The sequence below is a fragment of the Nipponia nippon genome, unplaced genomic scaffold (genome assembly GCF_047370975.1).
Source record: "Nipponia nippon isolate SJK-2023a ecotype South Korea unplaced genomic scaffold, ASM4737097v1 scaffold_18, whole genome shotgun sequence".
Lineage (NCBI taxonomy): Eukaryota > Metazoa > Chordata > Aves > Pelecaniformes > Threskiornithidae > Nipponia > Nipponia nippon.
The window spans coordinates 3385461-3410498 of NW_028262334.1; the positions used below are offsets into that span (position 1 = coordinate 3385461).

General features: G+C 45.7%; 2 protein-coding genes across 9 annotated transcripts in view; one reads left to right on the top strand and one right to left on the bottom strand.

Moving 5' to 3' along the window:
- Positions 1-87: 87 nt before the first annotated feature.
- On the bottom strand, positions 88-15719 carry LOC104019483 (calcium release-activated calcium channel protein 1). Its single transcript, XM_087754851.1, has 2 exons — positions 15460-15719; positions 88-3417 (listed from the first exon to the last, which is right to left on the bottom strand). The coding sequence occupies exons 1-2, from the start codon at positions 15571-15573 to the stop codon at positions 2851-2853; spliced, it is 681 nt and encodes a 226-aa protein (XP_087610977.1). The 5' UTR covers positions 15574-15719; the 3' UTR covers positions 88-2850.
- Positions 15720-16647: 928 nt separating this feature from the next.
- Positions 16648-25038, top strand: part of KDM2B (lysine demethylase 2B) — a 125538-nt gene continuing 117147 nt past the window's right edge. For 6 of the 8 annotated variants that reach the window (XM_087754403.1, XM_087754410.1, XM_087754407.1 and 3 more), the window contains exons 1-2: positions 22570-22635; positions 23747-23891. In XM_087754403.1, coding sequence (XP_087610529.1) covers positions 22585-22635; positions 23747-23891 — 196 coding nt within the window. In that variant the 5' untranslated portion in view covers positions 22570-22584. Of the gene's footprint in view, positions 16684-22569; positions 22636-23446; positions 23582-23746; positions 23892-25038 lie in introns of those variants that run through there. The other 2 variants (XM_087754406.1, XM_087754408.1) reach the window with 2 other exon arrangements.

Consider the following 25038-nt stretch of genomic DNA (forward strand, 5'->3'; position numbering starts at 1 on the left):
ATACGCAGTTAGGATTAGCGCAATATAGCTGAAGAGATAAGGGATATAGAGAAAAGAAGCACATTTTAGGCCTCTAGATAACAAATAATCAGCAACAATTGAGTATATTTTATTTCATTAAAGGATTTTATATCTAAACAAGTGATATACAATAACCAATGCTTAAAATGCTTGAGGTAAATGCGTAATACCGTTAGTATAAATAAGGGGTAAAAAACAAATTCTAAGTGCACTCTTAATGTTTAGATCCATGTGTTTGGGTCTGGTTACTGCCTCTGGCACACAGTTACGAGACTGTACCCAAGGTGTAACTTTCATGACCATTTCCACAGCTGAAAAATGAGAGAAACATACTCAATATCATGGCTTAAAGTGCAGAAAATAGTCAGAAAAGCAGCTGTAATAACAGTGCCATTAGCTCAGAACCTACCAGCTTGAGAAAGTTAAAAATAAGATTGTCCCACTACCTTCTAATTCTGTATTTCTTAAACAAAAAAAAAAAAAAAAATCCACACTTCTCTGTCACTTTGTAAAAGATCCACAAAATAAAGAGAAATTCAGCTACTTATCCAGGACAGCAAGTAATTTTACAAAATAAACTTGGAAAATATATTTTCTGGACTTCCATTTAAAATAATGTTTTAACTTTTAAATACGCAGTTTAGCGACAGAAGTGTAATTTTTAAGCCTGACAGCACCCTTTCAACCATTCGCTCTAGTGTGAATATTGAGTCAGGTTTTCTTCCTTTACTAAGGGTTTTTAAGAGTCTTTTTTTTCCCCCCAAGACAGGACTCGTATTCCAATAAAGGATGGGAAAATACATTTTGTGCCTACTACCAAGATTTCATGTTTCAGAATGCTGCTTCATGAATGCCTTTACTAACAGAATCCTTCCAGTGCTCCATGAACGAAGGCCTGTGGGACGGTAGTCACAATTCGCACCATCGGCAGATTTACATCAGTAATAGAATATACTTGAAGCATAATGTAATGGCAGAGCTAGAGAAAATCCAGTTTGGCATCTGTATGCCAGAAGGACTTGTGAAAATGGCAAGCGGAAAGCTGTTTTCTGCTTGTAAACCAAGAATGCTGCTGAAAAAAAAAGCCCAGCAGGTTTTTTTATGGTTATTTTTCACAATACAAACACACCACAGGTAACCTTGTCAACACTTTCCACTGCGGTGGTGCTGACGTGCGAAATCAGTCCCATCCGCTTCCTGAGGCTGCTTCAGCAGTAACCGTGCTCTGCCACCCTAACTCTGCAGACACGTCCCACAGTTTGTAAATGCGTCGGGACAACCTGAGATGGAGGCTGGGCGTAAGAGGCCACGTTCAGGCTCAGTCAGGTGCAGCTCCACTGTACTGTCACGTTTGCTCCTGTCTAATTTCAAAATCCCAGGTTTCTATTCCACAGTGTTAGCTACGGTAGGGAGGTCAAGTTTTGTTCCATTAGACTTGAAACCTGTCTCGGTTTGTGTTCAAAGAACAGCTTTTACCCATTAAAGCCCAAAGCTGCTCACAGAAGAACTGCATTCCAAAAAATTCCGCTTCTAGACATAGCTAGAATTACTGAAGCAGCCCAGGACAACTGCTGCAATCTTTCTGGGACAAACCTCTTATCTAAGAGACCAAACGGAAGTTTTTGCTTTAAGAGGAAATAAAAAAATGACACAGTAGCCTCACTGTGACAGAGGTGTGTGTCTGAAAGTAAGCAGCAATACTAATTACAAATAATCTACTTTCATAAATAAATCTACATAGAGAAGAGTACTCTTCCAGATCCTTTGGAAGCAAAAAATGTATAACAAATTATTAAATACAACACTTCAGCAAGGAGAAGACTTTTTCTAAACAAGGAAGACCAAGGCATAGCTAATTACTTGGGAATCCAACGCAGAGAAAGCACCTTTTGCTGCTTATATCTGAGGATTTATTAAAAATATATTTTTAATATAAAAGTACAAAATAATTACTACTTTGGCGTGGAAAAAAACACAGCAGTGGTTCTGATTTTCAAGCAAAAAAAAATTATCCAGTGATCATTTCCATCTAGTTCCTTCTTTTTACAAAAAGATTCCTAAATGGGAAACAGGCAAATCTATCTCTCCAGATAATATCTGCCGGCTCGTGAGAACTTTAAAACAGTTATTGCTTTTATTTTCTTCCAAAGAAGAGTAGAGTAGAGTCTCATTCCTACTCATGTGGCCATACCACATCGCAGTAAGACTAGGCATGGGTGTTTAGCGAGTTATAAAATGTGTAACTGCCATGGGAAAAAGGCGCTGGAGAAATCAGTAAAGTAATAATTACTTGGCAGCAAAACATACTGGGGAAAGTGGTGGGAAAGCTTTCGCTTCTGCCATCTGTCAGGCTTTCTAGAGAGAACAGCGCTAGCACTGAAACCAAGTGCTAATTGCTGCATATCCCAAGTAATTTGTATCATGCCATGCAATATGGATCGGACAAGCAGTATCTTCTAGTAAATGCCAACATCAAATAAAAGGAGAAAAAAAAGCTTCTCTATCCATCCCTAACAAATACCCAAATTTACAATGTTATTTTCCATCTATTTATACAGCCACAGTTCAGCGTTAACAAGAAGCAATCCAGACAGCGCGCACAAGAGGAGGGATGCACGTGCAGTGCAAGCATACCCCACCATCCGCTCTTTCAGACGTCAGATAGACAAAATTCTATTAAAGGAACGACATTTTTTTTCTTTCTAAAGGGTTAGAACAACATTTATAATCTCTCTTTAAATGGTAATCAACAGTTTGACCAGTTCATCCACAGGGGAGTCAACATAAGGCAGAAGCAGAATAGTGGGTTTATTTTCTTTAAGTACAGGTTTACGCAAAATGGGTAACAGCTGAGGAGATAGTATCACCTCTGTGATCCAGCTGATCCTGGAGCCGTGCAAATTCAGCAAGTTCATTCAGTTCTTGAAATTGCCTGTCTGTTTTATGGCTCACCAGTGACCTGTAGAAGTGGACTGCAAACACAATGAAAATCAGTCCAAAGGGAACCATAATAGACGTTGATGCAATGGCTGCTGCCTGTCCAGATGTGATGGTAGAACTGTTGGTCTGGAGTGGATTATCAGGTTTCTTCTTTAAAGGAAGAAACTTCACCCAACACAGTAGCACCACCTCTGCAAGAAAGAGCAAAGTCCCAATGACAGTAGAAAACGCCCACGCAAGCTCAATGTGCCGATGCATACGCTCATGAGGAGATTCCTTTACAGAGTTGAGATTATGCACATTGCTAACAGCCTCTATGTTTGGAAGAATGCAGGTACTTATCATGAGTGCAAACAGGTGAACTGCAACGAGGACAGTAGTGCAGGCACTGAAGGCTATCAAGAGACCTTGAGGGTAGTCGTTTTCCGAGTCTAGCTGAACTTCTACCATAGCCACCTGAAAAGGAAAGAGAGAGATGCAATTACCTACGTTACATATTATTTGACCATAGATTATTTTAAGTTTAAATCACGTTTCTGGAAGATCATCTGATCCAAACAAAATAATAGCCTGCATTTACATTTCTCTTCATGTCAATCTGCAGCCTTTTCATCAGGTCCAAATTTAGGTCTGAGCTATCAAGCCAAGGCCACCGTTTTCATACTTACCGTTCTGTTGCAGCACAAACCATCAGTATGTACAAAAGCTGTTAACAGCACAACCACCTTGCCACCTCCAGCTCATCCCAGAAAAACAGCTGAACTTTGTGATCAACATACTTGGACTCTGAGAGTGAAACATTTCTTCTTTCCTGTGTTACATTGTAGAGGCAGCTTTTGATCTTTCACCATAGATTCTAAATTTTGCTGGGTATTAGGAAATGTTTTGTGTCCCACACATATGTAGAATGAATACCGTATGAAGTCTTTTGAAATAAGTATCTATAACACGAAAGCCTGCGAAGGCAGCGGACTGCCCGTCACAATCTGGGTGGTCCTTTCTCCTTGGATATTTGTTTTTAAGTTCTGAAGAGCAGGAGCCTTTCATCAGAAAGATCACCTTTCCATGGGGCTCTCAGCTATATTCTTTCACTCAAAACAAGTATTTAAGCAGACTCCAGAACACAGATTCAAAACATGAAAGTCTCCACAATGTCCATGGCAGCCAAGCAGGCCTGTTAGAGGCTGGAGGGAAGACAAGCAATAGTCTCCCAGAAAAGAGAATACAGAGTGCTCCCCGACATCACCAGCTACTCTTACCCTGGAAGCTATGTCTAGCCTCATCTCTGGGCGAGCAGCGCTATCCCAACAAAATGCTCCGAGGTCCAGTCCTCCACTATCGTATGCAGCTGTGCCCTTTTATAAACTTGGATCTCCAAGCATGCCTGTGCTTAAGGAGCAGAAATTAGCATTAAATGACAGCACTAGGAAACTCATAAACCCAGCTCCAACATTTTTCATAAAGAAAATGAACTAGAATGCCTTTTAACAGTTTTAAAAACTGTCAGGTGGTTTTATGCATGTGCAATCGATGAGTGACATTAATCCCAGAAGCTCTCTCAAAAAATAATCTTTCCTGATAAATTTGCCTTTCAGACAAAGCACAGTTCCAAAGAGGGAATAATGCAACAGTGTCTCTGTTTAGTGCCCTTTCTCAAAGGATCTCATTAAATAGACAAAATATGTTTAAAATGCAGAGAAAAAATCTAACGGGAATCTTAAATATAAACACATGTACGCCGTATAAGGAAGACGCAGAGGCTGCCATTCAGCACAGTTCAGACTGATCCACACCAGCCCTTTCTGCACCTTGGCTGCCCACTCTCGATCCTTCGTGGAAAGGACTCGACTTGCTAGCCCAGCAAAAGCTAACCTGGTTAAGAAGTGGTGATCTTCTGCTAGCTTAGCGAGCTGCGCTGTTTCTGCAATGCCTCTGATGAGCAATGAAGCTGGCACAGGCCCATGTCACTGAGGAGGAAGCAGTTGTACCAGGACCTCAGGCTCTTGGTTAGCACTAAGCTATGAGCCTAGCTCTTCTATAACATACCAGTTTGCCCTCAAAGAGACCACGAAACCAGTTCATACAACAGCACCTGAAACGAATCAGCTCTTTTGAGTCCCACCAATACAGGTTCAGCCCATTACCACATGCCATTATTAATGGTTTAGACAGTACTCGGCCTACAGCATACATTTCAAATACCTCAACTCTCATCACGCCGATATGAAGAAAATTTCAGGAAGTGTGGGTAACATGGATGCAGGGAGACATAGAAACTAGGACCCAAAGACAGTTGCAAAAACAGTAAGAACATTCAAACCTCACTATTTTGCAAGACCTGAGCCAAGCTACACCTAGTCCAGGATCCCATCTTCTTACGCTCCCAGAACCAGCATGTTCCAAGACACCAGAACTCTTAACCGCTAATGCAACAAATACATTAAGCCAACCAAGGGTTTTGCTCAGACATGTTTCAACAGGCATTCAAGGCCATTTGCCAATATTTTAATTCCTTTATTGAAAGCTTTTATCGTCATAAGCCTAACCACCCAGCCAACTAGCAAACAGTTTCCAAGTGTTACAAGAAATTCAACCAGAAATTGTATTAATGCAAATACAATTCTTGCTTGAAGATTTAAAAATACCATTTCTCAACCGTGGGAAACTTCACATTTGAGAGGATAACATTCGGTCATCAGGTCTCTCTTCTGCACAATTGCTTGTTAAGTCCCAATGTACTCGTGGGATGTTGGGCTTCCCGTGTTTTTCACGGGACAATTGCAATCCTTAACCACCGAGGATTCATTTTCATACTTATCAAAGTTTTTTCTTGTAAATTTTCTGGTGTATGTCTAGACTCAAAACCATCCAGCATGGCAAGACATTTTAATCCTTTATCCTAGTACTTATTATGTTAACATAACCATGACACTAAAGAGCTTCATAAGACGAAGACTTTATTTTCTTCTAAGAACTGATGTATTTAGTTCGCCAATCACTGAAGACGTTTTATATTTCCATTAATCAATGTCTCCATGTAATAATGATATCAAGCATTTGATTTTGAAGTTCAGTCAGACTCTTAATTCCAACGCACCAGCTGTCCTGGAGCTATTCTTCCCATTTCAACAGAGCATCAAGAAGAAATCTTTTCCTCCTCCTCATCTTAGCCTAGCCCTATATTTAATTTAAATGTACCTGTTTCTGATTTGGCTATAATTATATGCATGATCAAAACAAAATCTTGCAAGAAACCAGCTTAATTTAAGCAGCATTCAGATACTCAGATAGCTCTGCGCCTTGATAACCACTGACAGAATCATAGGCACAACTAACTATTAAAAGGAGACGTCCAGACCAGGAATCCAAGTTTTCCTGGGTTAAAAAGACTTCATTTTAACATTGCTGGGTGTTTGCCTAAAAAAGTGACCCCAGGAGTACCTACAACTATTATACACTGATGGGACAGCTTAAACCCAAGCTTGAGCTACGCTAGCAAGGCTTCAGTTTATATGGCTGACAAATACATTAACCCAGACCTGCTTTGCACAGGAAGCTTGTTGGGTAGGTAGGCCCCAAATCATCTCTCAGAAGAAAAGTTTTCTGAAATCCAGCAAGGCTTTAGCTGTTACTTAAGACTTGTCACAACTTACCCCATGAGCAGGAAGGGTGTAACTTCCTTCGGCTCAAATCATACCATGCAATTACTTACTGTAATTCCAAGTGTACTCTCTATAATTGTGGGTAGCATCAACATCACTTGAAAAGTAGCCTAAGTACTAGTCTTCTAACACATGCGAAATAAGCTGGCAGCTGAGGAGCCATACACACTGCCAATTATTCCCAGTTTGGGATGCTAACAAGGCGTGAATACGGCAGAAGCAGGGCAGTCGGCCATCCCAACCTCAAAGCCTCGTGTACATCTTCACACGGCTGAAAGCTGTTGGAGAGAGGCCACGTACCGCAAAGCACCAAGGAGAGGGCAAGCTCCCAAAGGGGGCTCCTAGAAAAGACCAGGACATCCCACGGGGGAGTGCATGCCTGGGCCAGTTTCAGCATCTTCTTCCAACTCAGTCCCTCCCACAGTAGTTTTCATGCCAGCACAGCCCCGATGCTAAACACCAAGGGAGCCCGGCGTTAGCAACGACACTGGAAGTTAAGTCATACTTGGCTATCCTGCCAACAAGCAATACGACCTCCTCTCCATGGCTGGAACCAAAGGGAAGAGTACTAGCTGTACCAACTGCTGGGCCAGGAAAGATCCTACACCAAAGTGAGTAACAGAAATGCTAAAGGGGAGACAATATCCACTTGCTTTGAGGGAAAGCATCGCAATTTACCTGCCTGGGAGACTACAGCGGCTGGAAAATACTTCTGATGCTTGAAGGGATCACAGCTTTACAGGCTCAGCCCTCCAAAGGATGAGTGTAAGAGACCACCACTTTGAACATTCAGGGTATACTTACAAGACAGACACAGTAGGTGCAGCTCCACAACACACTTACAACTCTTTGCAGACCACAAGTTCTCCAGCAAGGGAGCCTGATGTTTTTCTAAATCAAGCAGTGACGAAGTGGGATAGAAGCTAGAGGTTATGTGCATAAGAAACAAAAGACACAAGAGAGCTTTTCATGGGTTCACAGACAGGACAGGAAAAAATTATACTGAAGCTAACTAGCTGGACAGAGACACCCGTAAGCAAAGAGAAAATGCATTAAGTTGCAGTTGTAACCGACACTGGTATTAGAAACACCCTAAAAGCAGGAGAGAAGGAAGCAAGAAAACACTTCTCTTTCCCATTCATTCAGGATGAACAGATACTTCAGAACTCACTTCAAATTGAGACTTTTGGGGAGGCTATAGGATGCAGAATGCCTGAAGGATTTCAAAGTCTACTGAAGTTGATGGAAAGTCTGCAGGGGGACACAGCAAAGCCTCCTTGTGTTCACGCCTGGCAGAGTAACTCCAGCTTGACCCATAAGTGAAAAATCAGTTCATGTTTTCTGTCTCCTCGAACTGTCAAGGAAGCTAATTTGGGAACCCTTTCACTGCAAACTAGCAGAAAAACTGCCAACTCTTTTCAATTGCAAGTCTCTGTTTTTTACTTCCTGGGCCAAGCTTGAGCCAGGCACCTAAAACAAAAAGCTCCATTTTTCATTACGAGGCCCCGCGCCTGTTTTCAAACAGTGATGCAAAGCATCAGAAGTTCTTCTCTCCTTTGCTCGTGCTGCGGTTTCAAAATGCACAGACCACAACTGCTCTTGTAAGGTAACACTTGCAAAAACACGGCCCTGGTGAGCTCACCTGGTACGATCCAAATCCGTACAAAGCCTGAACTCAGAGGTACGTGCTGCCGTTCCACGCAGGAGGATGTTTTCCTGTGTCCTCTATTAGGTTTCTACGCTGGTTCAGAAGACAGGCCCCTCAGGGCAGGAACTGTCACTGAAGTCTGCACAGTATCCAATACAACATGTTTCAGCACCTTCTCCTTCACCACTTTCAAAGCTTCTTTGAACGCTTGCCACATGATTTCTCCTGTGCAGCTACCATGCTGCAAGCGTCCTGCCACAGAATAACATAGGTTGGAAGACACCTCAAGAGGTCATCTGGTCTAATCCCCGGCTCAAAGAAGAGCTAACTTTAACTTCAGATCATCCTACAGATATGACTGACATTTACTACAGCCCTTGACAAAGCTGTAAATCTGAACTACAGCTTCTTGACAAAAATTAAAGGACTCTCGTGATGTTAGGATGCAGGACTGGAGTTCTCATAAGCCTAAAGAAGGTGGGCATTCAGATGCTTTCAAAGATAATTGAATTCGGGCACACAATCATGTTAAGGCTTCTGACAGCCCTGGATTTCAGAGTCACGGCAGCCTGCATACTACCATCCTGTAAGAAATTTAACAACTTGCCCTCTAGAAGAATCACATTTCAGTTTTATTTAACATTTAATATCCTGAAATAAGTTCATTTCACTTACGTGCGTATAATGCTTCCATGTCTTATTAGACCAGAGTGGCTTAAGAGAAGCTCCTGCTTTAAATCAAAATGAAAATCCTGAATGCTCTGAAGGTTTCTATCCGTACAAGAGCACTTACACAGTGCCTCTGACTAATATTGACTCCACCACTCTGCAAGAAGTGAGCTAATAAAACAATTTTCACCAGCAATAACAATTACTAGAAAGAACCAGTCACTTACATAGCTGCAAATGAAGCTCATATTGCTACTGAAACGCAGGATAAGCAACTGTCCTGGTTTGTCACATTTTTACCACAGCAGCAGGACACAAACTAATGACTTGCTTCAAATCTTAGCATTGCTCTCCAGTCTTATAAGCTACGAGAAAGTATGTTGGCTTTAATTCCAGCATAATCCAAGCTTCAAATTCAATTCCTGCTTTAAGATAGGGGTTTCTGAAATAAGTATCCAGGGAAAATAAAACATTACAGACAACGATCAGAAGGAAAACTTACTGTAGTAAGAGCCACCCATGCAGCAGGTCATATTGACACTCAAGACTTCTAACACGCAAAAAAGGTAACTGCTCTTTGTTACCTTGTGTAATAGCAACAGCAGTGAGCAGAGTATCTGAGAGCTTTCTGACTTAATCACAGGCTTACACCTTTTTCAGAATCAGTAGCCCCTGCTGTAGGGAAAAGGAAATAAAATGCCTTATCTCAAGTAAAACTGTATTATCTATGAGCTATTTATAGATTACTTCCTCTCCTCCCCTTCCCCGCAAAGACAACTCTGAGCTCTGGTCAGCAGGAAAATAACACGGGCTGGGAGCCTGCGCTGTAACTGCCACACTATCTCTCATGGTATCAAATACTAGCGTTACAACACAGCTGCGAGTCACCACTGAGATCAGCAAGGCATGGAGAGACAGTTTCAAAACGGACAGAGCCACAACTCATTCAAACTCCTCGCCGCTTCTCCGCCAGATGCCCCATTTTAGCTAAATACATTCTGTAACCAAGGGGCTGCAGTCAACAACTACTGATGGCCCTGCAATGGGATGGCTGTAGATGTCTCTCCTGTACCTCACAAGATGCTATCTGACCAGCCTAGAGCTCCAGCCACAAGTGCTCTCCTGTCCTTTGGATCTGACACATTCAGACAAGAATCACAGAGCAAGAAACCAATCTTATTAAAAGTTACTAGGTTTAAATACAGACAATCTCGTAATGACCCATTTAATGGAATACTTCAAGAAACGCTGGCTCTCGGTATGACCACATTCTTACTATGTCTACTGCTCATGCAGTTAGCTGCCTTGCAGACTGTAACGAGCAAAACCCCTTCAGAAAGGACAATGTGAGCTTCAAGCATCAGTCTTACTAAAGACACCAACCACCTCTCAATGAACACCAGTCTAGAGTTACCTGTATACCCTCGAAAGATTGTTCTCACCTCCTCTCCCCTGGCCACAGCTACCATTCCTGAATAAGAAACGGATTAAAAGGCCCAGACAATTTTTATACAGTCTAGCATGTCAGGAATGGCTTAAAAGAAAGCCGTCTTGATCAAACATCACGGCTGCATTTTGTAAGGGCCCCTCCAGAAGGTGAGAGGAGGATGCAAATCTTACCTGTATCAGTGCTACACCACTTTCACCTCGCTGGGCCAATACACACCAAGGCAAAATTGCACACAGTGATCACTAAAATATTTTAATCAACACCTATCTGCAGAAATATTTTCTTACCTTCACTTGTTGCAGCTAGGACTAGACTTGACTACATCTAGTTAGCCATACAGTTACACGTGCAAGTGACTCTTCATAGCACACACTGCTCTTAGCAGGAAAAAAACTCCATGCACATAGAAGTGGTTTCTCCAAGTCTTCAGGTTCACATCATGAAGTTATTTGAGTAACAAATTCCATCTTCCACCCCATTGCTGGTCTATGTGTGGGACCACAGGGGGAAGTTGAGAACGAGATGGGTGTCATGGCACCACTGGAAATTAGCACTCCTCTGGCTGTCTCCTCAGCTCCCGAGTCGGTCGGTCTCTGTTTTCCTGACAGTACTCTTAACTCCCAGAGACAGAGGCGCAGAGCCAGGCTCTCACAGAGTGTCTGCGCCATTCATTAGGAGTTATAAACAACTCACAGAAAGACTCTGTATGAGCCAGAATCAGTCACCGGAAATTAAAAAAGCCAAAATAATGATCTTATTACTGGCTTTATACAGAAGAGAACGTAAGCATCGTTTATCCGTTCGTCTAGAATCTTGACTCCGTGGATTATTATATGTTGCAGAATGGCAAAACACACGAATATTTGTGAAAGCTAACACCAGAATACAAATACGGGATTTAATTTTATTTTGCTAGTAAACATAGAAAGGCAATACCCTTATAATCGGAGTAAATGAGAAGGTAGTATCTCTACACAGTGTTACTTACAATTAATCTATTTGATAAGTACAAGGTCAGATTAGACAGCACAGCAGGGAGAAGAAACAGTGGCTCAGTATCACCTTTCCATCCTCCAAACTACAGCAGCCACTCGCAGGTGCTGTAAGACAGAGAACAGTAAGAACCCCCAGTACTCCACGCTGCCTGCCTTGCTCGTCTACAATCTTGAGACAGGGATGCTCAAAGCAGCAACAAAACATTGCTTTCATGACTGGAACAGAAGAAACCTTTTATATGGGGGAAGATTCTTCCGAGCACAGGGCTAACCTGTAAGTGCAACAGCGATATAAAAGGTATGTGGCGGCAGAAGCCATGAAACTGGGCCTGTAACGCTTTGCTGCAGGTTACAAAAGGCAGCTGTTGCAAGTTATTCTACCAGCAGTCCAGTTAAATACAGCTAAAACAACCTCCAGAGTATCTGTACAGCACTGACAGCAGCAGGGTCCGAGTCCTACCTAGCGTTACTTCACTATCAACTGTTATTATGGAAATCAGTTCCATAAATATTTATCAGTGCAGTCAGTCTTTTACAAAACATGACTGAAGCTGTCTTCAGAAGACGGTATTGGCTATATTTCAAAGGCAAGAGTTGACAGTTCTTTGATGATATTCAACATTTGAAGCGTATATATTACCATCTAGACAACAGTCTAGCCAGCTTGAAATATCAGAGGTATTTACAAGAAAAGCGTGCTGTCTGGTAACTAATGTTCTCCAAATCCTAAATATAACTAAGTCAACGACAGTGGTCATATAACTTAGATCCCTAATTTAGGCTCAGGTATTTTCACAGAGCTGTTAATCGGTAGATGGGAGGCGATGTTTGAGTTTTCCAGTTTACGATCTAACAACTTCCCTATGACATTTGCGACTCCGGTATCATGACGTTGTCATACTACTGCATGATGCATCCCTGGTGACAAAATGATGCTAACAAGTCAACTCAGTTGTTCAAACAAAAATAACCCAGCAGCAGCCTGTCTACACTGGAGCTCTTACTGCTGCTGTAGGTGTGGATGAGCTGGTGCTTGCAATATTGGATACAATCTGCAAAATATTTCCAGCATTGAGATAAACTGGATTAAGAAAGAAAGACAGGCGTGGAGGGGGGAAAAAAAATCATACATCAATATCTGGGATATAATACAGAAGTGAAAAATACTCGGTGCCTCCCCTGGTGCATGGACGGAACCCTCTGTTCTCTCATAGACTACACATACCCTACAACCTACAATTTCTTTCTTTACCTCTAACAATCTGGGGGATTGATATTACTCGCTGGCTGCATAAATTGGAAAAGCGTACTAAATGCAAGATTATAGGCTTCATAGATTTCCTCTTGGAGGTATGGCACTGGATGATAGCACGCATGGAAACTGCACAAGGTAAACGCTCAGGTTTACTGGTGGGAGCTTAGCTTTAATACCAGCTTGCAACCACCAGACCCTGCAACTGTTGCCAAAGCTAACACACAGTGGCAAACCCTGATGTGGAGCTCTAAAACAAAACTAATTGTAAAACAGGTTTTTAATCAGTCTTCTCCGTGGAAGCATAACACTCCTAAGTTTGAAACCCGGCGAAGCATTTCATACTCTACACATCAGTGAGCCAGGCAATCTCTCGACTTTGGCACGCATCATTTAACCGGGGTATGTGTAACCCATCTTGAGGGAATAACCTTTGCAAAATGGCTGCATTTATACACAAAATTAGTCCAAAATAAAGGAACAGTTTAGCGGGGATAAACTTAGCTCATACTAGGGGATGCAAGTACCGTTTAATTAAAGAGCAAGGATCAATGGGGCTGGCATGGAAACGAGCACATTCCGCTCCTGACAATTCCCATCAATTTGCCGGGTGGTCCTGGATGTGTCATTTAGGCTCTTTCTTCCTAGTGCCGATAGGGAAAACAGAGGAACAATGACGCTTAATTGCTGTTGTAAGCTTTAGATCCCAGACTAGATTGTACTTTAGCAGCATTTTGTTCAAACACCAGGTGCCAAAGAATCTGCTGAATTTAGTAAACAATGCATAGGGGTGACAGCAGAAAGAAGGCCCTGCTTTTCAAGGCAGAAGGACAACTTTAAAAGATAGGCAAAGTTATTCGAAAGAAATCTAAAAATACTTGAAAGTTAAGTCAGCTCTTCTGAAAATAGATTAGGAAGTCTCAGCTAGAGGACTACCTGTCAGAGCAGAACCAACGAGGCTACAAGTCGATTCCCAGTGTGATCTTGTTAAAGGAAGAAAAAACACAGAATTTTTTGAGAAGGGTAACTTCTGAAAAATTAAAATACAATGAATGTTCACACGTAACATTCCTGGCAACCAGAGATTTTGCTAACTGGAACAAAGTGGCTTTTTCCTGAAACACCCTAAACAACATAAATTCAAAAGCAGCAGTTTCCAACTGCAGGACACAACTCCTAGAACTCTTCTAGAGAATCAAGAAAGAAATAGAAGAAGCCTCACCTCATACATCCATGGGATTTTCAGAGTCCACAGAGCACATATTTAGGGAAAAGCCAAAGGGATTTAAGGGATTAAGTATGACTTTCAAATAATAGCATTTTCATTAATGCAGATGCAACCTCCCTTAGATGAAAATTTGTAAAACCCAACAATCTACATTATTTTTCCCATGTTCTCTCTCTCAGCGTAAAAGCCCGACTCAAGAAACCACCCCGACAAACTGCTCTGACACAGGAGAAGGGACGTGCAATAAGGAAAACTCATTAGCAGCAGCGGAGCATGAGCTACCAGCCTGATGCATGTTACCCAAGGAGAACCAACTCAACTACGCCGCTGCACTAACACAGCCGCCTGTCAGTCAAACGAACAGCAGTCCACCACCACCCCTGAAGAGTTGTAGTCTGTTTTTAGCCATTGAAGGAGGACAGTGACATTTATTTGACCGTCAGAAGGCTGCTGCAGACCGGCTGCTATGTTTTCAGACGGCATCTAATTAGAACAATGGCTCTTAAGGGGAATCTATCTTACGGCTGAAAATACCTTGTTAAAAGCGGGGCAAAAATCAAAGCAAAACAAATCAGAGCTGTACAGTTCGGTACTTACAACTATGAAGCACATTTAACTCGGTTCTGTGTTAACTGCAGAGTCAGCAGTTTAGTACCTTAAGAGGACCGGACATACGACGAAGCCTGGAAATTACCGTATTTCAATTTGTGTACAGCTTTCATTTGAGATAATTAAGATTACTGGACTATGTTTCTCTATCAAACCCGAAAGCAAAATAAACATACTAACAAGAAAGACGTTTCTAAAACATGCACAAAACTCCAAACTAAGCAACACCCAAGATTTCCTTAAAAAAAAAAAATTAGAAGCATCGCAACAGATGGCTAAAGGTGGATGTAATGAGTCGGGGGGACACCGCCAACCTTAATCAGCTGTTTTTCTTAATTTATCTAAAAATAGCTGAGGTTTGCATCCGTTTGCACAACGCGTGCGGCTGCGGTCTGGAAGAAGAGCGGGACGCGAGGTACCACAGCCCTGGAAGAGCAACCGTGTTTCCTGTGGGAGCAGCGGGAGGACCGTCCCGCCGGTGTGATTTTTGGCATGCTGAGCATCCTCCGCAGGAAAAACGAGCACAAAAAATCCTGCACGAGGTATCCGAGCGGAGATAAAGCCGTGAGGCGGCTTTTAACTTGTGGCGGGACAGCTCTCCACGGAAAACGAGCTACCGGTGGCTCCACCAGCCCCTGTCCCGCCGCTCCCGGGCCGGTCCCCGCGCCTCTTCCTCCTCCTCCTCCGGCCCGGGTGCGCTGACCCCGGCTGCCCGGAGGGCTGGAGGCCGGGGCGGTCCGGGCGCTCCGGGGACGAGGCGCCAGGGCCCGCCCCGCTTCCCGCCGCCCCAGGGGCTGCGCTCGTCCCCGTCCCCCCCCCCCGCCCCGTCCCGCTGCAGCCGCCAGCCCGAGGGGAGGCAGCGAGTTCCCCCGTCAGGAAAAGGAGAAGCGGCGGCGCGGCTCCCCACACCCGGCTCCCTGCTGCCGGGGAGGCCGCGGGCCGCCTGCCAGGGCCCCCTGCCCGCCGGGCGAGGCCGGCCGCTCACCATGGCGAAGCCGGAGAGCAGCGCGGAGGTGCGGCTGGAGGCTTTCAGCTTGGCGCGGCTCAGGTAGAGCTTCCGCCAGGACAGCGCCTGCATCGAGTGCTCGTTCAGGCTCATGGGCTCCGGGCGGAGGAACGGAACGGAGCGGAGCGAGAAGCACACGGCGACAACGGCGGCTCCTTCCGGCGGCAGAGCGAGGGCACCAGCTGCGCTAACACCCCATGGCGCCCGGCGGCAGCTCCTGCCGCTGCTGGGGCCGCGCCTGCCGCCGCGGCGCTGCGAGCCTGCGCGCCGCCGCCCGCCGGGCACCGCCCCGCCGCCGCCTCATTGGGCGGCCCGGCCCGGCCCCCGGCCCCGCTCCTCCGCGGCCGCTTCCCGGCAGCCCTCGAGGGAGCCCGAGGGCGGGCGGGCGTCGTGCCCCAGAGGCCGCTTCCCGCCGCCGCCGCCGTGGTGAGGGGGGCTGCGCGCTGAGGGGGGCGCGGCCTCCTCGCTGCCGCCGGTCGGGAGCCGTGAGCGGGGCCTGCCCCGGAGGGAGGCGCGGCCCCGCCGCCCCCCTCAGCGGGTCTGTGGAGGGCCGAGCTCCGCAGCAAGGCCCGGCTGGAGCCCGGGGCGCGGCCTCCGGGGGGCTGCGGCAGCGGGGCGGGCGAGGAGGCTCAGGTTGGAGCGGAGTTGACGGGAATCTGTAGTTCCTCAGTCAGTTTTGCTACGCCCCTGTCCGGCGGCGGGTGCCCCTCCGCTGAGGGCAGAAAGGGATGAGGCGTCCCCCTCCTCCCTGCCCACTCCTCGCTGCCTTCCCTCAAAACACAACCACAAAGCCGTTCCTCAACTACTCCCTTCTTCAGCCTCCTCTCCTAAAAAGCTTAAACATTTAATCTACAGCTGTCCTGTGGATCTAACCCAGCCTGGGCACTCACCCTCGCTTCCAATTCAAGCTGATAACGCCTCACCGTTTGTCACGTAGTTAAAAGTTTTCATAACCATTTTTTACGCCCAGAGCTCCTGATAAACTCGGTTTTTATCAGCAAGCAGTTGATACAAGTTGACTAAGAACATTTCAACAGATAGTATGCCAGTGTTGAAAGATTTTTAAATTTTTTAAATTACTTTTTTTATTACCCTTTAAACGATAATTTATTTTTTTCTGTGTTTTACAGAGGGAAAAATGAGGCATATAGCAGAACTCCATAGCAAATACATGGCACAGTTATGAAGATGATTTCTGAAAAGGTGAGACTTAATACAGTGCTTGTGCCACGTCAAACTTGCGGGTCTGGAGAATTAAGGGACGTGTAAGAAACAAACCTGTTGCTATCGATTTCTAGTAAGAAATACGATTTTAACAATAGACGTAATACTGGACAAGGATGCTTTTACTATTTACATTCCCATGGATGGTCACATACAAGCTGAATCACTGCAATGCTAGCTCCATTAGAAATCTAAAGCACTGGTGATTTGTTGGAATTTTCCACCTTATTTACAAGTAGGAAAAATGCAGCACGTTGTCTTTAACGTTTTGGCTTTGTTCTTCTCTTCACACCTTTCTCTGATTTGCAAGGTCGTTCATCTACTTATGCACAGTAAAGGTCATGACAATCTATACCAACATCGGTCACTTAATGCTTTTCATTTGCATGGCATTCTTTTTAAAAAGACATAGTTGAAGCATCCAAGAAAAAAAATCTTAACGACTTGAAGTCTTCAGAGGCATTCACTGAAACTACCGTTTCTTACCACGTAGATTTGATCTCATTCCCTTCTCAGGAAATAAATGGAGTCTTCTTCCTGTTATAAACAACTTTTGGTTAGATTTTTTATCTCCAGGGGCGTTAAAACACCTCTGTAGAAGAATGAGTTTGACTTACAGTCTTTCCATAAAAGCCTTTGCTGTTCTATAAATGACTCCACGGAGCGTTTGCTGCTTTCTTTCTCTTTTATGGGTGACAGTACTACTGTATAGGATCCATCTGCGTGAAAGTCCAGCATAAGTTAGCATTATAAAATACTGCTCTTTGTTCAGTGTGCTTTAATTCTTAAAAAAAAAAAAAACAAACCAGAAGACCTCATCGCCACAATCAGCATTTTCTGTGTCTCCCACTGATGCCTTAGGCTAAGTCTGAGCACCACATTGCAAAGCAATGAGTAACAACCATATTGTGATTTCATTACCACATTTTACTTGGGAGAAATGGTAACCATCAAAAAACAGTAATGTAAAATCTCCTCCAGATCTCAAGCAAACATTTAAATCTCTTGTCATTTAGTTTCTGCGGAATCATACATTTAAAAATATTTTGTATTGCTGCTCATAAGCTATGAAAAATGTTCATGTACATGTACGTAACCAGGATTGATTGTTCACTGTTTCTTCTGATTTCTGCGCATAATTACGGTTGAACTGTAACATCATGGGTGAGTACTACCGCAGAAGTAATACCTAGGTCTTGACCTGTTCCCTAAAATCGGATTTCTCTAAAAAAAAAAACCTGCAAGAGACATACGGCTGAGAAGGACTTCAAGTGTCTTTCTAAATAATTGTATTAAAATAGACTCTTTGAACTCGCTGTTTCTCTACTGTCCATCACTCCTGTTCCTGTTTATCGGGAAGGGCTTTGAAAGATACAACAGTATTGCACACTGATGTACTGTTGAGTTCATATTCCATTCAAGGAAGCAGTACAGAAAAGGACTTACTGAATCAGTACAGAAGTCTCATCCCATCCGCTTTTCCAAACCAAACCCATGTGTAATTTGAAGCTTCCAAGTGCCACCATTGTAGCTTTGAAATAAGCATCATTTCCTTTCCCATCAGAAATAAAGAATCAGTTTGTTAAATAGGAAAACATAAATTAAGGACCAAGCCTTCTTCCGCCATGAAAACATTAGGACTGTAGCAGTGTACCCTTTTTCTCCTTTACATTCCATTTTACAGCTCCATTCTGAGGTACAAACTAAACAGGATAAATTATTTTATTTCCAACTCTAATTACTCATTATTACACACCTCTGTACTGCCACTCTAGAGTTAGCTGAAACAAAAAAAGCCAGTCATGCCTAATTAACTCTTAGAAATGCTTCAGGGAGTTGTTCTGAAATCGTGCTGGAGTTCAAAGCTGTGGTTTGATGTTACCTCTGATCAGTGCAATTGCGGAAGGCCACCAAAAGGGTGTAGTCCTGCACCCTTCCTTCATCTCGCCCCGCTCTCCTCTCCAGCCTGTAGATTACACCCACCAAATGGCTACAGAGCTTCAGTGAATCGGCCTAGTGAAAAAAATAACCTTTTATTTTTTTTAATGGGTGAGTTTTCTGCTGGATCCGGTCACTGAACTGACTTACCCTGTGGCTGCGTGAGCACTACACCTAATGCAGGCGAAATGAGGGATGTACATGCAAGAGAAAGGGAACTGGCTCTTTCAGCAGCAGGCTGTTATTACCCCTAATGAGAGGTAATGTCAACCCATTCTCTGGATCATTTATGCGTGAACGCAGTCAGAGCAGGTGGCAAAAGTCCAGGTTTCTTTCCAGAAGGCCCTGAGAAATCTGTACACCGTCACAAGGATACTCATTTTTTTCTGCTAAAAATGTACTTCTGTATTTTCTGTAGGAGGACTGAATAAGAACAGGTTTGCTGAGTACCACATGATTAATGTGACACGGTGCTGAGCATGCAAAGGTGCTACTCTCTGCATGGCAGTTTTTCTTAAACATATTTCCGGCTTCACATGCAAATCATCGCTTCCATTTGTTCCTGTTATTGTACCAAAACCAAATCAGGTTACCACAAAATGGAAATTATGTTCGATCTGCATTAAAAACAACACATTAGAAGTAGCAGTTGCAAAAGGCAAATAAAGGTTTGTCAGCAGTCCCAAGCAGCAAGGAGGTTAAGGCAAGCATCTCTGCAAATCTCATCTAAAGTAGAGCTTAAAGTTTAGTTGGTGGAATTTCTAGAGAGGAAAGATTTTGATCCGTCACGTCTAGAAAAAACATAATCATTTTTAGCTTCCTCCATAAAACAATGCAATGGTTAAACATCTAGCCTTCCATCTTAACCCAAGGTAATGTACAGGACTTATGTGATGAAAGATACTTTTTTACATGTTTAAAAGATTATTTCAGTCCATTCTATCCAATGGGAAATAACTATGTATGGAAGCTCAGTAGGGGTGAAATGAACCCATTTCTTCATACAGCCTTCCCAAGCACAGCACTATAGTTCTTATTTTAGCATGAGCCCCGCCGTACAAGTTTAATTAAATGACAGCTCCTACTTTCAAGCTAACAAGGTCAGGATCCAGCACATTGTCATGATTAGATCTTAAATAATTTAAGTTACATTAGCATCCAGCAAAAGTTTTGCTTTTTTTTTTTTTTTAAGTACAGGTCAGACTAGCCACTTTCTCAATTATCACCGCTCCCTTTTCACTCTACTAATACATGCAGTGTTTTTTCCCGTATTTTTGACTGTGAAGAAAGCCAGCCTTGCGGCAGCCCTGGGCTGCCCGGTCCCCAGCGCTGCCTGGCAGGGCCCAGCTCCGGCCACTGCTGGAAACCTGTGGCACGACCTGTTCGGAGGGGAAACGAGCCCTAACCCTCGTCTGCCAGCGCCTAACCCGGGTCCTGAAGCACGTAGATTTAATATCGCTTCTAAATGTTTTTATCCTGTCTAACGCAGCTGTGGCTATTCTCATCATCCACATCCTACTGCCCCCTCTTTTTTTTCCCCAATTCTTTCAAGTTTGAGGCAGGGTTTTTGTTATTACTACACAGATTACAGTATTATTTCAATGGTAAAATTGTAGTTCAATAAGAATAATTTCTGTCTTAAAACAAGGGTAAAATGTGTTTTCTCTTTTTGGAGATCTATAGATTAAAACTGTGATATTTCTGAAACATATTTACGTCCATACTTCAATAACGTGCTCTGGTGTTTCTAGGTGTATGTGATTAATAGTCTTTGGTGGGTTTGCTTGAGACACCAAGAGTCTCAGATTGCTCACGTCCAAAAGAAAAAAAAAATTTAGAAAAATGAGTTGATTTTCTTTTATGTCTCTGTTCTGTCTTTTTTGGGGGACTTTTGTAGAATGGATGGATTATGTGTTTTTTGCCTGATGATTCTCTAGTAACATCCATTTATCTTGTACGAGTACTCTGGCCTCAATCCTACAGATGTACACATGCATTTAATTTTGAGATTGAGTAATCATCTTGGCTGAAAGGTCAACATATGCATACATCTTCTCAGGATTATGGATTAATAATGCACTTGCTATAAAAGACATCTGGAATCCATACTTCAATATATAGCCCATACAACACTTCTATATGATAATAAAGTTCAATCATCTGCAAATAGGGAGGTTAGAGAAAGATTACATGATTTTTCAGGATTCTGCAAACAGTTACTGGCAGATGCAGAAGGAGCAGCTCACTGCCTTAAATCCCAAGTTAGAACTCTAGCCCTTCCCGCCTTTATCCACGTCATGATTCATTAAAATAGGGATCTCTCCAAAGGGATGACCGGTGAGGCCCGCAAAGTTGAATTTTACTGTGTTTTATCTTTTGCATAATATTTAATATGTTTCCTATAGTCCCTGGAATGTGATTGGTCAGCTGTGCAAAGGGTAAGAGGATGCTATGGGAATAGGTTTCTGCTGGTAGAAGCAGACAGGAATAGTAAAGAAAAATGCCCTATTTTAAGAAAAGTTTCAGTCTCTGTTTAACTGATCTGAGAATTAAAGCCATGAAAAGACAGTTTGAGATTTACTTCTGAGATTTGTACTGGTTAGATCAGAGCACTCCCGATTTTTGCTGGCCCAGGAGAGACGACAGCAAACAAGTACCATACTGAAGGCAGAAACACGTTTATTCTCAACATCCATCTCAAAGAAATTGCAGAAAGCAAACCGTAGGAGCGCTGCCAAAGCCATCAGCCCCCGGGTTTAGGTAGGCTCCGATGTCCCCTTTCTTGGGGGTGCGGAGGGGAGGTAAAGGAGGTCACTTCCCAGAGGAGCCGCGCTTTGGGAGCCGGAGGCTGCTCAGAACCCGCGCCCTGACCCTGCCATTGCCATCAGATGGTCCCGATACTGGCGCGGCATCGGTTTAGAGCAGATGTGCATTGGTGTTCCAGAAATGAGACCCTCCGATAGTCTTCGCAGCATCTCTATACTTTTTGTATCAGCAGCTACTTTATGTAATGTTTACCTACTTTTCCATGCGATTTCTAACTACCTGTTGTACACGCATGTTACAAAGGCGATTTTTCTTTATTTAACACCGAAGAGGTATCAGAGCCCGCTCTCCCAGGACAGACGTAGGTGCAAACGTTGCAGCGCTTCGCCCGCCGGCCCGCGCTTGCCTCCGGCGGGGCTGCTCGCCGCCTGCCCGCCGCACGTGTAACGGGGGGCTCGGCCACGCCAAGCGCCCCGCCGCCCGCAGGATTTAACCTGTCCCGGTGCCGCGGGTGGCTTTACTTTCAGGCTTTGCTCCGCGAACCCGCCGCGCTGTGCAGGAGCCCTCCACAAACCGCGCCCGGGTTTACGACGCCCGGCGGGGCGGCCGCCGCTGAACCAGACCGACCCCCCCCCCCCCCCCCAAGCGAAACCGCTCAACTTTTCGGGCAGGGACCCCCCCGCCTTTGTGCTGCCCCTTCCCCTCCCTCCCCTCCGCGGGGCGCCGCGCTGCCCCGCCGCCGCTCAGCGCCTGCGTGCCGCGCCCGCCGCCACTCGTGACCCGCCACCGCCGCGGCGGGGCCGGCGGCCGGCGCAGCGCCGGTACCGTGCCGTGCCCCTGCCCCCGGCCACCCCACCCCCCCCGCACCACCCCCTGCCCGGTCACCCCCCTGCCCGGTCACCCCCACCCCCCGCCCCGGCACTGTTTACGTTCCGGGCACTGCGACGCCTGCGCCCCCGCTCCGCACGCAGTGCCTGGAAATGGTTCCTTAGGACTTTGCAAAACGCACCGCCGCCGCCGCCCCCCTCCCCTTCCCTCCCCCTCCCCCCACCCCCCACCCCCCAAAAAAGTGCTGGTGCAAAATTGCAAAACTTTAGAGAGACCTGGATGGCTTTTGTTTTTCCTCCTCCCCATTTGGGCCAAAAATGCAGGACAGGAACTGTTGACAATTAAGTGATGAAACTCTCCAAAAAAATGGAGGCAGAGAAAGACTCTGGAAGAAGATTGGTGTGTAGCTGGCTTCTGTCTATTTCCTATTTGTGCCTTTTAATTGATGTTGCTTAATTGTTTGCAAAGGGAGAAATGCATGTAAAACGTAAGCAGCAGAGCGACTTAGTTTGCAAGAGAGCAGCTTAGGCACTGGGGAAGGGGGTGGAATTTAACCGAGGGGAAGGAGAGGGTGGGACGATAATATATATATATATATATATAATTTTTTTTAATTTTTTTTTTCCTCTCCGGTGGGTAAGGGTTTGTGCTGATCCACCGCGCGTATGTGCAGGGCCGGCTGCCGGGGCGGATTTTGCAGGGCAGCGATCTGCCGGGAGAGGGGCAGAGCGGCCGGAGGCGGCCGGTGCAGCGGGGTCCCCCCCCCCCCTCCCCTCCGCCCCGCACCGGCGGAACCTACCTTTGTGCGCGGCGGCCTGCGGCCGGGCAGCACCGCGGGGCTCCGCAGCTTCCCCGGGGGAGCGGCGCCGGCCTCCCCCGGGCCTCCCCCCCCCCCCGCCCCGGTTTAACCCGTTCCGGACCCCCGCGCTCCCGGGGCGGGGGCTGCGCATCCCTGGCGGCGTTACATAAAGCGAGCTGTTTTTTAAACGGCGGCTTCCGGTGTGGCTATGGAAACCCTGGGATTATGTAAATACCGAGACCTGGATGCTGGGCACCGGGGTGAACGATCCCCCTTCCCCTTCCCCGGGGAATTATCTTCTATTCACGTGCAAAAATAATCATCATCATAAAAATGATCCGGTTGCTAACGAGCGTTGGCCGCCGTTCACGTCTTTTCACGGGGTTGCAAAGCACATCGGTGCTGTAGCTCGCGGATTTTCGGCGAGTTACGCCCGGCTCCTGCTCGCCTTTCAGCGGCAGCCCGGGCACAGCAGCCCAAGTTTGCGCCTTCCTGCAGCCAAGCACCTGTTATTCTTGCCTAGTTCCGTGTCGCGGGATGGAAAAGGTGGTGCATGCAGCTGTGTCGTAGCTTGTTTGGGTTCAGGTTTTGTTCAGCTTGTGGCTTGCCATCTCAATTATTTCCCCCAGAATCTGTTTATCAAACCGTCCTGCACAATCCCTGCTTTTCTTCCCCCCCGGACAACGTGGTTTGTTTTGTTTTGTTTTCTAGCGATCTATCGGCCGAAGGCGATACGATGAGAACGAGGACCTCTCCGACGTGGAGGAAATTGTCAGCATCAGGAGTTTCAATTTGGAAGAGAAATTAAAGAGTAAAATGTATCACGGGGATTTCGTCCATGCCATGGACGGGAAAGGTAACTGCCCGGGGCGGGGGGCCGCCTGCCCTGCCCGGCCCGGCTCCCTCCGCTGCCCAGCCTCCACGTGTAGCTCCGCGCCCCGGTTCGTATTTCGCGCCCGCGTCCCCCTGCCCGGGGATCCGGTGACGCCGCCGGGCCGAGCGGCGGCGGGGGGCGGCAGCGGCGGCGGGGGGCGGCTGCGGCGGCGGCGGCGGCGGGGCCCTGCAGCCCGCACGGCCGCGGGGGGCTGCCCCGACCCCCCCCCGGAGCAGCAGGGAGGGCTTTGCCCCGACACGGTGCCGGGGAGGCGGCGCGGTGCCCCCGCCGCGCTCCGCTGCCGTGACCCCAGCGCACCGAGCGAGGTGTTCGGGAATGGGGTCCCGGCGAAGGAGAGGCAGAAACCCCAGCCCCCACGTAGCCGGAGGGGATTCCTGCTCCCCCTCCGCCCCCTGTTGAATCCAGGACCCCTTTTGCAAAAGGATGCGATTGATGAGCCTGTTCGCTAGGATCGGAGACTTTAAAGTCAATAACTTCTTTGTGTTTATATCACGGATTAAATTACAACGCTCCCCTCCCCGTGGTTATTTGGTTTGCTTAGGTGACTTAAATTACGAAGTGGTAAGCAAAGCCAGACAGCCCAGCCCGGCAGGAAGGAAAATGGGAGAGGTTTGCCCGGGAATCAGACGGGCCGGGGGGTAGCGAGTCACCTTTATTTACTGCAGCATTGTTGAAACGGATCCTGAATCCCAGATAGCCATCACCAAAACCCGGCCTCTTCGGGGAGTCCCTGTCTAAGCCGGCTTTCTCAGGAAAGAGTAGTTTTGGCTGTAATCCTCCTGACATGGCTGTAACTATGAAGCCTCTAATCTAGTTTAGAAAATTTCCTTTTCTCCCCTAGGCTTAGTTTTGCATGAGCATTTTAAGCTCCTTTTAGAAAAGTTAATGTGGTGGAGAAATTAAATGCCTATCTTATTTAGGAAGGTATTTGTTTAGGAGATAAGCTCAACCCTGACCCCTCTTCCTCCAAACAAAACACAAACACCTATTTTTTAGCTGGAAAATGTTAATTAATTTTCCAGAAAATGGTTGCATTCTACCCTCATCTTCCAAATACTCCAGTGGTTGCCATTGCTACGTGCTAACTATAACACAATCCGCAGCTTCC